The sequence below is a fragment of the Podarcis liolepis genome, assembly GCF_965112155.1.
Source record: "Podarcis liolepis genome assembly, chromosome: 6".
Taxonomy (NCBI): Eukaryota; Metazoa; Chordata; class Lepidosauria; order Squamata; family Lacertidae; genus Podarcis; species Podarcis liolepis.
The window spans coordinates 59,751,247-59,766,383 of record NC_139559.1 but is presented as its reverse complement, the minus strand read 5'-3'; the positions used below and the strand labels follow the sequence as shown (position 1 = coordinate 59,766,383).

The following is a 15,137-nucleotide window of genomic DNA, read 5'->3' as shown; positions in this document are numbered from 1 at the left end:
TGCAACACCCCTCACCCCACCCCTCTCTACTGATCTGGAGGAGGACAAATTGCTGCCTTTGCAAACTGCTGGGCTGCAGCCAGCTGGCGGATAGATCCACTGCCCTGGGCATTCGGCTCCATCCCCTTGGAGACAGCACGTTTCAACTCCCTAACTCGAGCAGAGTGGAAGGGCCAGCGGTGCCTGAAGAATACAAGGTGAAAATCCAGAAAACAGCTTTTGGATGTTCTCCCTGAAAGCACTTTGCCAAGTGCCGCTACATAAAACGCGAAGCGCGATGTAGCACACGAGCCCAATAGCGTGGTGTGCTGCGTTTTGCCTCTGTGCAGACATTTACCGGCACGGCAAAGGACTCCTTTGCAATAAACATTCAAGGAGTCTGATGCCTTAACTATGTGGCATGTTCTGCTCTCGAATCTCAGCCAACATATACTGAAACCACTTGCTGGTCTGGCTCCCACTGAGATTACAGAGATCAGCCTGTAGGAACACTTTGAGCCAGCGTGCCTCTGCGGTCTCCACCCCAGGATGTTCTGCAAAGGACACGTACTGTGCAAGCTCTCAGGCTGGAAACGTGCTCCAGACTCTATTTGTGTAAACAAAGCTGGCAGCTTGGGTGGATATTGTGGAGCAAGAGCAGCGCTGTTTTATATACGCTAGTTGCTAAGAGGAGCAGATGAACCAATTCAGAGTAAGCACATTCTGCCTGAAGTTGCTCTTTAAGCCAACAAAGAAACAAAAACAGGCAAAGAACATGCCTTTGAACTCAACTGAGAACCTTTTACAATATTTATAGCATACAGATTCACCCAAGCAATCCCTTAATGCTTGTATCCTGTTGATCTTAAAAGGACCGTTACAAAACCCAGGAAAGATAGAATCTCACAACAGATAAATTTAACTGCAGCAGGTTATTCGGGCCAATTGTCAACAACTCCAAAGTGAAAACGCAGATCGATGGCAGAAGCTGGGTGTGGTGCATGCAAAAACTGCATGATCTAATCATTGCCAATTTCAGCTTGTTAAAGTGTGCAGATCTTAAAAACACACATGGGGGGGGGACATGACGGGGGGTTAAAAAATAAAGATATGGAACTTGGGAGAAGGAGAAAGCTGTTTGCAAAAATTGTTGGAAGAATAAACTGAGAACACCATAGAATCAAGCATGCCTTGTAGAAGGGCTGGATACAAACAAGAGAAGAAAATATTTAAAATAGTATTCTAACAGTAGGAATTCCCATGCTGATTACGTCTGCTCATTTCCTCCTTCCAACTGTCAACTGTTAAAACTCCTACTGCCACCACCCCAGTTGTCATTTCATACTCTGAGTGATCTCCTCCACATTCCCAACAGAAGAGCCTAATGGTTCATTACAGATTGACTTCTATACCACTCAAAATACCAGAGGCATGACCAATAAAAGTATTTCCTTTAATTTCTTAGACTTTTTTTTAAAAAAGCAGGGGATGTAATGGGGCATCTTTCATAATTTTACAAGCCCATACCGAAGGCCTACTCGTCTGATTCACGGCACGTTGAGCCACTCATTGCAACCCCTCCTCTTCCACAACCCTCTCTCCCGCCCCCACTCCCCCAGAAAATAAAGTAACCCAGCAAATTATTTTGAGTGCTTTGTTGTTAAGATCCTTTGAAAGAAACCCACTACTCGACCATTGCACTTTCACCCTGCTTTATGTTCGCTGAATTTCTCCTGACAGTTGACTTTTTCGTTTGCCAGAACCACAACAAAGGAAAGCCTTGAGTTTCCATACAGGCCATTCCCCCCTCCCCTTGGTCTCTCTGTTTCGCTCTCTACTCTGATCATCTCACAAAGATATTATTGTTGCTGGCTCGCTGGGGCTCAGTGCACCTGAAGCAGATCAAAGGCACTTTTTTATGCCAGCCTGACCACACAGGTCTCTCTCCCACTGCATTAAATTAAACCTGATGATTCATCTCTATTGCCCTTGGGGTCCCTTGGTACAAAGAGAAGGAGAAATATATATATATATATATATATATATATATATATATATATATATATATGGAGAGAGAGATTTCTAACAAAAACATAGAGGATAATAAACTTAGATTTTATGGCTCTAATTAAAAAAAGGTACCGTTAATTTCAACCAACTGCAGCTGCAAATACATATCATTAAAAAGGCACACACAACTGCCCTATGTCGTCGGCGCAGTATATAAACAGGTACAGATAAAAGACTGCTTCAACCAAAGAGTTTTCATATATTCATTCCACAGCAGCTTTGGATTTGCTAGTTGTTCACTGATGGGAAATCATATTGCCTTTGACAATGCAATATGGTGAAAAGGCGGGGGGGGGGGAATAGTAGTTTTGGTATTTTGAAACTGAAACAGATTTTGCAGCTCATTCCTATGTTTGCTTTCTTGCACGTATGCTCAGAGGTCTTACTGCATAGGAATGTAGCATCAGTTATCTATTGATAGAAAACACCAACTTTTAAGTGAGGTTCTAACATTAGCACAATTTATATTATCACTATTGTTTGTCCCAAATGTGCCACTTTGGCCTTGATCATACTGCCCTGTTATTGAGTCCCGCTGCACAAACAAATGAGGCATTCTATAGGGTGTACCAAGTACCTCACTTATTTTGTAATCATCACAACAAACTTGTAACCCTTATCATAGATGGGAGAGAGAGCTGAAAGGGGCATAAGGCCAGGGGCATAAGGGCACAAGACAGGGGTCAGCAAACTTTTTCAGCAGGTGGATGGTCCACTGGGACATATTCTACTCATGTATAAACATGCTGATTCCCGGACCATCCACGGGCCGGATTTAGAAGGCGATTGGGATGGATCCGGCCCCCGGGCCTTAGTTTGCCTACCCATGCACAAGACTCTCCTTTCTGCCGAATCTCTTATCAGTTTTGAAAAATTAGAGGATTGGTTGATGCCTTTTCCTCCCCATTTCTGTCCACATGATCTGCATTTGTAGCTAGTCAGGGCATTACAACATGAATTACAAATAGGTGGCCAACAGAGGTATACCTAGGGTCCCTTGTGCCCTTGGTAAGGAGCAGTATCGGTGCAGCCCCTTGGGGGGGGGGAAACACTTTACCGCAATAGCTGCATTAGAAACTACTACATTTTACATGACCCAAGTACATGAAGTGAGGGCCAGGTGAAGAGGAAGGGCGGAAAAAATGCACACTTTTTTGCAAGAGGGAAGGGAAGCTTCTCCTGCATTCGATCTTGCTGCGACAGCGGCGGCACTTTGCCACACACATATACGTTATATACTCCAGAAGTCTACCTTTAGATCGCCGTGCCATTTCTCATGAACAGATAACTGGAGACAGATTTCTGGGGTGGGTTTTTTGGGGGCCTGTGCCCCTGGTGGGGGCGGGAAGCAGTTTTGCCAACTCTTGGATATGCTTCTGGTGACAGTTCTCCCTCAGAGACAATTCTCTGGGATCTGGTGATCAGAAACTTTACTGCTTTAGTCAAGCATCCCCTGGTCCTTGAAAATTCTATCAGCTGTATTAGCTCCTGCTATCCCTTCCTGGGATCTGCCCATTTAATTTTCATCCTGCCTGTCTCTCCATTCTGCTGCCAGTCTGCTTCTACATTCTATTGGCTACCCCTGCCTGTGCTTGGGATCTGCCAGCAGGAACCAAGGAACCCTGGAACTTCTTCAGACAGAGCACAGATAAACTATGGAATTAGCTATTAGACATAGTAATGGCAGTCAACTTGGATGGCTTTAAAAGGGGACTGGAAACATGCGTGGCGAGTAATGAATATTAACATGATGGCTCCAGTGTCGGAGGCAGTATACCAGCTGCATGAAGTGTCATCCTGAATCTATACTTTACTTCCTTTGCCTCTAACATCAGTTTGTAATTTCCCTCCCCCAATTCATATGTTTGTTTGTGCGTGTCTGTATAAACACACAAACACACACACAAATCCAAAAATGTGTACACTGTCATTTGTGAATAACGCACATATTATTTATTTTGCTGCATATAATTTAGTGAAATCCTATCTAATGATTCAGTCTACATTTAAGCAAGTTAACAAGTTTTAAATGAAACGAAAATGACTGAATAAGATGACTGAATAAGATAGACAAGAAAACAGAATGGAATGCTTTCAGGCATGCATGCATATACATATATATATATATATATATATATATATATACATATATATATATACACACACACACACACACACACACACACGCATGCATGCATGCCTGAAGATAGAGAGAGAGACAGTAAACTTTAATTGCAATCGCAGGAAAAAGCTTTTCCACTAATTCAGTGAGAAAAAAATAATATTGAAGCAAAAATTGCTTATCTGGGCTCTTCTGGAGCCGCAATGCAACTCATAATTCTATAGATCATTAGAGTGCTCAGCACAAGATGGATTTATATTGATTGAGAGAGGAGGTGAGAGAGATGAAGGCTAAAGGGGATTTTCTAAAGACACTGAGTACTCAGTTATACATTAGTGACATGCTCATCATGGGTTACTCTAAGCGCGAGTCTCCGGCTCCAATTTCACACTGTCCAGTTGAAATCACAATAGAATAATTTCTGACTTTGCTTTTACATTTTGTGCCTTTCCCTTCGTATTGATTTCTACTACTATTAAAGATGTTTCTCAGTAGCAGATGTATGGTGATCTATAAGAAGTCTCTCAAAGTACTTCATAATATACAGGATACACAAGGGCAAATAAATTAAAAGAGGTGTTTAAAGGGCAGTTTCTCATCAGCCGGATTTATGTGACTGGCATAATGATTCTGCTCCCAACTTACCGCCATGTGGCATGAAGATGTTCCACATATCACAGTGGCTCGGGATGTAATTGGCTGGTTTTCACAGGGCAAGTTATGTCCTTGCACTCTGGCTCCAATCATACCTGGTGTGGAGAGACAAAAAATATATAAGAAACCCCATTTTTAAAGACATAACTCTGAGAAGGCTGTCAAACAGTGTTATCAGAGAAGCCAATTTCTCTACTTCTACTTGGCTAATACATCGCCGCCGCCGCCCCCCCCCCCATAAAAGTATTGATCAATCTAATGGAAGAGAGAACAATCATCATCAATCAGGATTCACAGCTGGAGTGACAGCCACGACTTCAGATGAAGCTACAGAGGGTGTTTGGGCACCCACACAGGGGTCCCCTGAGTTTTAAACAGAAAATGGCTGGGAGCAAAATGGGGGTGCTAAACACTTTGTTTGCCTGCAGTCTTCCTCCTTCCAATTCTTACTCCCCCACACGGTCCATTTTTATACTAGCTGTGCTTATTTATGGTCTTACATCCCACCTAAAAAAGAAAGTAGATGTGGGGAATGACACCAGGTTGGAAGCAATCGCCAAGGACAGAGGAAGAGACTGGCACTTTTCTCCTGCCTGCTGATTTCTGCTCAAAATTGCCACCCCTCACCTCCATTTCACAGCCATTCAATACAATTTGAAGGAACAGGGCTATAGTCACTCTGCATTCTGCCCATACCCATTGGCTTTTCTGCAGGTGAATTGGCCAAAGCCACACAAGGAGGTAACAATCCAATTCATTTTCCTTGCTTTGCATTGTTCCCCTTATTACAGACAACACCAAACACGATATCTGTCACAATTAAATTCAGTCTCTGAAATATGGTGAATGTCGATGAATGAATGATTGACAGTAACTGAAATGAGGCTTTCAGCATTCACCAGTGTTTGTCTCACAAACAAGGACATACTGTAGTGAGCACTGACATTCAAAAGGTTCATCTGGGATTTCCAACATTCATGTGAATGCCAACAGTCATTGTCTTCCCCCACCCCACTAAATTGGATATATAATTCATATATATATATACATTCCATCTGACAATGCAATACTATAGCTGTTAACAAAATAATAAATAATAATAATAATAATAATAATAATAATAATAATAATAATAATAATGCAACTCTGGTATCCCTTATTCTATCCCTTCCTTAAACACTGAATTTCTATAGTGGAATCCGTCATTAAAGAAGAACAAATCTGCATATTACCCTCCCATATGCAACATTATGGAGAATAGTCTTCCCTATGTTTGTTATCATGGACTTCAATGACTGTTTTTAGTCATGTAAATGTTCTTAACAAAAGCAGAAATTATGCCAGGCCATGTTTGATAAAGGTGGCAAAACACAATGGTCTGTTGTGATATGTGGATATACAATCTTAAACTGAAAGTTCTCTCTTTGATTAAGTGCCCGCTTGCACTCTGTACGACAGCTCTTTTGTTATCTGATTTTACAGATAAAATTGTAGGCATGGGGAGCAAATGGGGCATATCAAAACACTAATGCCTAGAGCAGAGCTTTCCAAACTGTGCGTCACGACACGTTAGTGTGTCGGCCGCAGTGTGTAGGTGTGTCGCATGAATGTTCCCCATGCTCCTTCCAGGGCTGGAAAGGGGTTAGTTTACTCTCTGGTTTGCTAGTAAAACTGAATTACTGTGTTGCAAAATGATGCAAGTATAAAAAGTGTGCCATCAACATGAAAAGTTTGGAAAGCTCTGGCCTAGAGCTAAAGTGGCAACATAATCCAAACTTTGAATTATCCTTTATAACATCGTATTTTACATGGCAATCTCTCTTAAGAAATTAAACAAATTATTTATCGTGAGTACAGGGGCCTCTAAAATATTTTGATCACTACTACTGTCTCGTTGATGCCTGTATATCAACGTGAATCACTCCCAGTAGGTATGGTAAAAGATACCCTCTTCATAACTGGAGGATCATGCAAGGGATGTATCATATGCACATGAGATTTATTCCTTTGTGAAGAACAGAAACAATTAGAACTTCCTGCTAATGGTTCAGCTTTCTTTATTTTACCGTGAGCCCAAGCAAATATTCCACGTTGTGTTAAGGGTATTGCATAGAGAATATCTACAAGGAATTTCCTGTACAAATATGTGCTATATTTAGAAGTGTACAAGGATGTTTAAAACCCTTTATGTATTTCAAAATGTGTATGTCACGTTAAGCAAGGTTAATCTCAACTTGAAGAAATGTGTATTCATCACATTGTTATTAATGAGTCACATGGCAAAATATATAGTAACCGCATAGAAAATGTGCATTGAGTAGAATGAATGCTGCCTTCATAGTCCTTGAACTTTAGTCAAGAAGTCTTCATGAGTTTGTAGCAGCATTTGTACACTCTGGTGTTTGCCACAGAGCTGAAATCCTGAGGAAACCCACCTCTTTCGCTAGGCCTTTGACACCTGAGATAGATGTTTTTAGGGCCCACCTTATTCCTGTGATTGTAATTTGTTTAAACTGTTTTTAACTACCAAATCCTGAATACCTGGCTCATCACAAATCCACACAAGTTGAGAAGTGGATGAAAACCTAGCATTTATGAGGGAAACAGAATTTTCACAGATTCCAGATGCAAGTAACTCAGTCCTCCACCTGCTGCTCCAGACTGGGCTGGTAGAATGCCTTCTTACTCAGTTTTGGTTTCCTTTCGAAAGAAATTGTGGGATGGATTGTCCAAAGGCAAAACGACAGCAAGGAAAATTAAACTCGTTTTCCAGGTGGGATTTACCCACAACTAAGCATGTACAGAATTCAGCTCAAGACTGCCTTACACCTGGGCTTGTGAGAAACATGCCAACGAGACCCAGCTGCATCCTGTCTCATTTGGTTCCAGCTTCCCAGCCATTCTAAAAATGGAAGAAGCTGACAGTAGGCTGGCAAAGGATTGCTTCAGCTCTATATTCCTTCCTGCTCTGCATTTCTAATCATCTGCCTACCTTATACTGCTTGTCCGGATTTTTTGAAACCTTTTTTGAGCAGCAATAAAATATGTTGGGCACTCTGAGAACTTTTCCTCTTAGGTTTATTCCTTTGGGAAAAGGCCATTGCTCAGAGGGAGAGTATCTGCTTTAGTCCCAGCTAGATGGGCAGGGGTAAAAATAATAAAATTATTATTATTTTTATTCATCTCCAGGTAGGGCTGGGACAGACTGCTGTCTGAAACCCTGGAGTGCTATTGACAGTCACTATAGACAGACAGTCACTAAAGACATGAGTGGTGCTGTGGTCTAAACATCAGCCTCTTGGGCTTGCCTATTGGAAGGTTGTCGGTTTGAATCCATGCAATAGAGTGAGCTTCTGCTGCTCTGTCCCAGGTCCTGCCAACCTAGCAGTTCGAAAGCACACCAGCACAAGTAGATAAATAGGTACCGTTCTGGCTTCCATCACAACCTGGAAAGCTCTCTACGGACAAACACCGGCTCCATCGGCCTGAAAAGTGAGGTGAATACCGCAACCCCATAGTCGCCTTTGACTAGACTTAACCGTCCAGGGGTCCTTTACCTTTACCTTACCTTATAGACAGTAATGAACTGGATGGATCAATGGTCTGACTTAGTATAAGGCAACTTCCTTCCTATGTTCCTCTCTATTCAATGCCTTTCCTCTCCTTTTCTGGTTCCCTAATTTTGTTAGGAGTGCAGCATGGTGGGAGGGAAGGTTTAACCCTTTCTGTTCCTGCCACACACACACGTGTATCCTGGAAGAGATGCTCGCATTGGCAACAGTGTAAGCTTCCCTTCAAGGGTTCAAAGTAGGAAGTATGAGATACAATATTTTTTGGTGGGGAGGCATGATGGAAGGAAAGAATGAAGCCTTCCCTCTTCATGTACTGTTGTGGTGACAATAGTCAGCCCACCCCACCCCTATTCTTGTTTCCCCCTCCCCCCCAAAAAATCAAACACTAATTTCACTGCTATTTACGTGTCCCACGTCATGTCAAGTTTGGTCCTCATGCCATTTCCCCTGCATTTTGCAGGTGCAGGAACCTAGGAAGCAGCTTTAAGAGTAGGTCAGAGCATTAGTCCATCTGGCTCAGAACTGTCCACCTTGACAGGCAGTGGTGGCCTCTCTGAGGGTTAACCAAATGTCAAAATTAACATGTGAAAAGGAAAACAGCTGGGAAGATTTTTAGTAGCCCTAAACTCTGGCATGGCATCTTCCGTCTCTAAAATAAACACACGTACACACACATGCCTTCCATACCAAAACAGGCAGAGTTTGAAAAGGGAATCACATCGGATTACTAATGAAATGCACATTAAAATATTTAATGTGTCTATTATGGAGAGAGTATCAAATCTCTTGAGTCTACTGTGGGCAAATATTTTCACCCCATGGGGCTTAGCATTCAAAACCTAAGTTCATATCTGGCATTTAAAATCAAGTGGCCTCATATGCTCCGGCCTCTTCCACTGTGGTTTCTCTGTATATCCCTGAGTTTGCATTCAGATCAACTTCACATAAACTTGCAGTAGTGCAAAACAAATACCCTGCCCTTTACTGAGGCCACGTTTGGCTGGGGTTGCCAAGAACACAGCCTCTTATTAATCCTTCTAACTGATATTAGTTTGTTAAAAGTAGTACACTCTGTTTTTGGAATGTATGTTTGGGAGAGCTTTGGTACAGTTGTTCTCTTGTGGTTACGTCCCAGCTATCAAATGTGAAACTGGTTTTTACTTGGGAATTTCTTATCTTGAAGAGAGGGGCAGCTCCATTCTGAATTTCTGAAGGAAATATCCCCCCCCCCCGCACACACACATATTCAGCTGGAAAAGTGTGTGTTGTACAAGTTGCCTTCCCTCCCTTCCACACACTGGAGTGATCTACATTGTGAACTACGTGTGGGTCAGGCAGGTGTGCAAAATGGGAAGGTCTGCTCCAAACCACAGAACATAACAGAATCCTCTGTAACGCTGCTTAGCGTATCCAATGTCTAACTCTCCTCACCTTCCACGTATAAACTTCCATGCTACCACTCATGAAGCAAGGCCTGTAAGTTGTGCTGACATTAGGTTTAACTAGTAGGTGGCAAACTGGTAAAAGGAGCTGTGTTTCCACACTTGACACATAAAGCATGTCAAAGAGCAAAGGCTGACAAAGCAAAGGACAAGTCAACATATAAGGATTTTTATCTTGTTTTAAATTCCGCTATTTCGTTCAGACTTCAAGATCATAACCAGGAGGTTTGCAGCCTTGCCTTTTCCCAAATCTAAAGGCTGCCAATGTATTTCAAGCTAACAGAAGATGGAAATTATTGGGATGCACCAAGCAAGATCACACGATCAGAGACTTGTAGGACAGCAATTGCTCTCAAAAACTATTTAATCCAGTCTCCTACATACAGCCAGGATTCTCTATTCCCCCGCATCCTAAACAGATTAGCCGTGTTGTCCAGGGTAACATACCAGAACAGTTTTATACATACTGTCATATTCCTCATAATAGCTCCCTTTAAAGGCTCCCGTGCTATAAGGCTTCCTTACTTGATTATACCTACCTAGCAACCAATACTGAAAATGCATATGGAATGTAGCCTTTGCAGCACAAGTCTCTGCTTTTAATATGGAAGTGGAACAGAGAAAAAACAGCTACCCTTTTAGAGAATACCTATTCCTCCAGCATGTGCATCAATGAGAGACGCCCCTACTGCAGTCCCCTTAGCAAGGCCAAGGGCTTCAGCAGCCTCTGACGTCAGACCATTTCCAACTGGAGCTCCTGGAGTGAGAACTTCATTTCCTAAGAAAATAAAAGGAGAAAAACAAAATAAAATTCACTAGTCTCATTGTGACGGCCGCCAAACTGGATGGCTATTAGTCATGATATAGCTATGCATTATGTCCGGTATATGAAGCAATGTGTCTCTGGCAGGACTGAGCAATGACTGGTTTTCAACATCGCGATATATCACCAGCTAAACATCATGATATATTGATATATAACGATATCAGAAATAAGGAAGGAACTACACAGAAATGAATGGGACAATGTGCTGGAAACTGCTGCTACTTAAGGGTCTAAAACTGATGATGATATTAACAATCACCTCAAGGTCACTTTCATCAGCAGGCAAGCCAAATGCATCCCACTGTTACTGCCACCACCTCCTGTCACCACTGTGAGGCCTTGCAGGGTGCCGCCACTCCCTGTCACCACCGCAAGGTATTGCAAGCTGCTGCTGCTACTGCTGCCGCCTCCTGTCACTGCTGTGAGTCCTCGCAGGATGCTACTGCTGCTGTGTCCCATTACTGACGTGAGTCCTTGCAGGCCATTGCCACTACTGCCATCACTCTATCACTGCCACCAGGCCTCACAGGTCACCACTGTTTGTGCTGCAGTTGTGAGGCCTCACAGGCTGCCACTACTACTGCTGCCCCTTCCCATCACCATCACAAGGACTCGCAGGCCACCACTCATTGTGCCGCAACCGTAAGGTCTTGCAGGTTGTTGCCACTACTGTCAACACATACCGCCGTCATGGCAAGCTGTTTTTGCCACTGCTGCTTCTGCCTCCTAGTAGGCCTGCTGGCAATCTGGCAGCCCCAGGTTAACTATATTCACTATGACTCATTGCTGTACTTTAGATTGTCCTGAATACAACCATTTGGTAGCCAAGCCCCAAACCAAAAGTCCCGTTGGGATTCATTTTTGCTTGCCTGCTGATGAAACTGAGTGTGTGATAATTGGTAATATTGTCATTTAGGCAGACTGAGAGGTATCCCTTATCATTGTGGTAGATTGTTTAGCTAGTGTGTTATCACAATGTTTAGCTGGTCAGTTATTGCGATGCTGATCACCTAGCCCTTATACACATTGTGATTCACAATATATTGCCAACTCAAATATTATGAAACAATTATCATGATGGGAACTTCAAACTGGTTTTGGACGATAAATCAATGTATCGCCCAGCCCTAGTCTCTGGATGCCAGCTGTTGGTAATCACAAGTGGGCAGAGCTCAGATTCTGCTTGCCAAACATAGCTGGTTGGTCAGTGTAAAAAACAGGGTGCTGGATGCTTTGACCCAGCAAGGCTTGTTTTATGTTCAGTCTGTTGGGAGGCAAATGCTACTTTTTCTGTGCTTGAAAGTGATCCTTTCCCCTCTTCTCCCTGACCTGATATGCCCTTCATTCTATTTACCAAGCACCAATAATATTGCTTTTTAATTTTAAAACATGTGCATGTTGTGTAACGTTTTTCATAACAATGTTACCCCTTGTATCAACAGTACAATTGCATTTATCCAGGAATAAGATAAACATGGATGCTATATTTGCAAAGCTACACTCATGTGGTTTTCGAAAGGACTATTAGTGAAGTTTCAATAGTATTCAATGGCTGGGTAAAAAGCAGCTACTACAATTCTTTCTAAGAAATCAGCTTAATATTATGTACTCTTTAAAGCTAGTCTCATGTACAGTGGTACCTCGGGTTACATACGCTTCAGGTTACATACGCTTCAGGTTACAGACTCCGCTAACTCAGAAATAGTACCTCGGGTTAAGAACTTTGCTTCAGAATGAGAACAGAAATTGTGCTCCGGCTGCACGGTAGCAGCAGGAGGCCCCATTAGCTAAAGTGGTGCTTCAGGTTAAGAACAGTTTCAGGTTATGAACGGACCTCCTGAACGAATTAAGTACGTAACCAGAGGTACCACTGTATACCTGAAAGTATTCTCGAGTTCTCTGTGAACCTCTGTGGACTGACTCACTGTAAGCCAGCTTCCTATGTTCCTTCCCCCTGCAGCCTCCTATTGGCCCCCAAAATCTATTCCCCCCAACCATCTGGAGCAGATTCTCAGTGTGCGCAGTGGGGAGGAGAAGAAAGGGAAGTCTGCTCCACTCTCACAACAGCAACACCATTTGCTAGGAACAGGAGCGAAGAATACTCTTGTGCTCTAATCCTAATTTCCCACACGCGTCTGGTTGGGATTTTTAGAAGAGAACTCCGTGCCCCCTACCCACTAAGCGAGAAACAAGTTTACCAAAGGAAAAAGCTGTCTGAAACTTTTCCTTCCTTTTTATCCTAAAGACTAGTTCCGGAATTTGCTCATGTTTGATTTAAAGAAAGTTATGTGGTACCAATGACCCACCACCTTTCCAGGCAGTTGTCATGGCAACCGGCTATTTACCAGACGTAACATTAGGCGGTTAACAATACATCTTTACTCAGCCTGAGTAACTTAATCGCAAGGTCCAAAGTCATACTAATATTGAATGGAACTGGAAGTTTTAGTGCTCGTTGGCCCTTAAAAAAAAAAAATAACAAAGGGAAAACTGAGCAAGGCAGTACAGCTGACTCAGCTATGACACATTCAGTCCTTCAAAAGCTGCTTTTAACCTGTCATGCAGAACCAGTTGTGTTTTATGTGAAACTGCAATTTGCCACATTTCAAAGATGGAGAGGAGGTGGAAAATACAAAAAGGGGATGAAGAGGAAAGGGCTTCTCTTTCTTAACTAATGTGACATAAAGATGTAAATGCATTCTAGTGTAACCACCATTGAATTTTGGCAACTAAACTGACTGGAACTGTATGTTGCATACTATGCCAAAGTCGTATTTTTGTGCTAGGTTCCTACTAAGTTAGGACTATTCGTCAACCCAGTGAACTCTAAGGCTAGAGCTAAGGAAAGACTGTGAATACCCAGGGAATTCTGTACTTGGAACGTTAGGGACAATGCACACACTTTCAGGCCAAAGAGTCTATGCAAACAGAGGGTTAAAAGGGTGTGCACATTCCACCCTCCTTAAACATGAGCAGCCACATGGGATGCAGGCAGTATGTGTGCATACTTTTATATATGCAAATATCCAAAAATGGGTTAAATGCAGTTTCACTATAGAACCTTCACTCTGCTTGTGAAGAAGGTTCGAAACAATTTATAAGCCTGAGGAACTTGTCGGCGGAGCAAGGGGAAGTCGTGAAGTAATGCACCCCGAACCTGCAAAAAAACAAGGAAACAAGCCAAGACTTTACCATGTTTTTCTGAATGCAGCTTTGAATTTAGCTCTATACTTTTATATATGTGCATGCCTGACAGACGTAATCTTTACTGTTAATGGAGCATGCTCTAATATAATTGTCTACCAATAACATTCACGTTACAAGTGTCCTTCTAAGTGTCTTAAGGGAATGTGTGTCCCAGCCACAAGTAGCTTTAGTGCATTGTAGGGTTTAAGAAAGTAAATAGGAAGGTGCTGTTATATGTTACTTAAATTCAGCTCACCTCAATGCCCAGGAAAGGTAATAAGAAACTGGTATAACACTTCTACTGAAGAATGATTATTCCTGCAACACTTAAAAAGACATTTAGCTAAATCCTGCAAAAGTATTTGTGGGACATAATATACAATGGATTGTGCATAATGCTTAGAGGCAGCATGTACACTGAAACAATTCATCTTTGACAGTTACTAAAAATGAGAACTGGCATGTATTTTGAAAATGTGCCCTTGCACTTCTTTCTAAACAGGAAGGGAAAGTTCAAATAGGCATAATTTTAGCTTCAGAACACCACTCATTGTTACAATGCTACGGAGCAGATCATAAGATCATAACCATGCTTGCAAGGGGAAAATATAATAATAAATGTGTTCCGAAACAGTAGTTGACAAACAACCTACACAGACTAGAGATACCATAGGATGCTTCTTAGCAAGATGGTAATGGCACTATTGTGCCATCATGAAATTCACGTGGGGGCAAAATTACAGGAAGCCAAACCAACGCCAGCATTTTTAAAGTATTGCTTGCAATGTTCATCCTATAAGGGCCCAAAGAAATACACTCCATATGAGTCAGACCTTTAAATAAAACATACTTGAAAGCAACACTCACTTGAGAGCCACAATTTTTTTCATAAAGGCACTTTGTTTTATGAATCCCCCCTCCAACTGCTAAGGACTCTTTCACATACAAATCTGTTGTTTCCATTAAAATATAGCCAGGAGCAGGAGTCCACCACGCAGAAATAGAGGATCACAAACAGGAAACCAAACTTTTCTCTCCACCATTCTTTCAAAGCACAGCTGGTTAGGGAGGGACTACGTTCAAATGAGCCAATAACGTATAAACCCTTCACTTCTTATTTTTTCCCTTTTGGGGTGGAAGGAGAAAGGAGCATGAGAGAATACAAGACTCAGATTAGATTTCTCCCTCAGCAATAGGTGACAAGGCCCAGGGTTTATTTAGAAGTGGTATTTCCCCCCACACAAAAATGTTTGTTTTCAAGACTTGTGGAGATTTGTTTTGAATTC

General features: G+C 42.2%; 1 protein-coding gene across 1 annotated transcript in view; it reads right to left on the bottom strand.

Moving 5' to 3' along the window:
* Positions 1–15,137, bottom strand: part of FGGY (FGGY carbohydrate kinase domain containing) — a 139,834-nt gene that overhangs the window by 68,075 nt on the left and 56,622 nt on the right. Inside the window, exons 7-8 of the mRNA XM_083510343.1 lie at positions 10,489–10,617; positions 4,817–4,920 (exon numbers count right to left, since the gene is read on the bottom strand). Of these exons, the coding sequence (XP_083366469.1) occupies positions 4,817–4,920; positions 10,489–10,617 (233 nt within the window). The remainder of the gene's footprint in view (positions 1–4,816; positions 4,921–10,488; positions 10,618–15,137) is intronic.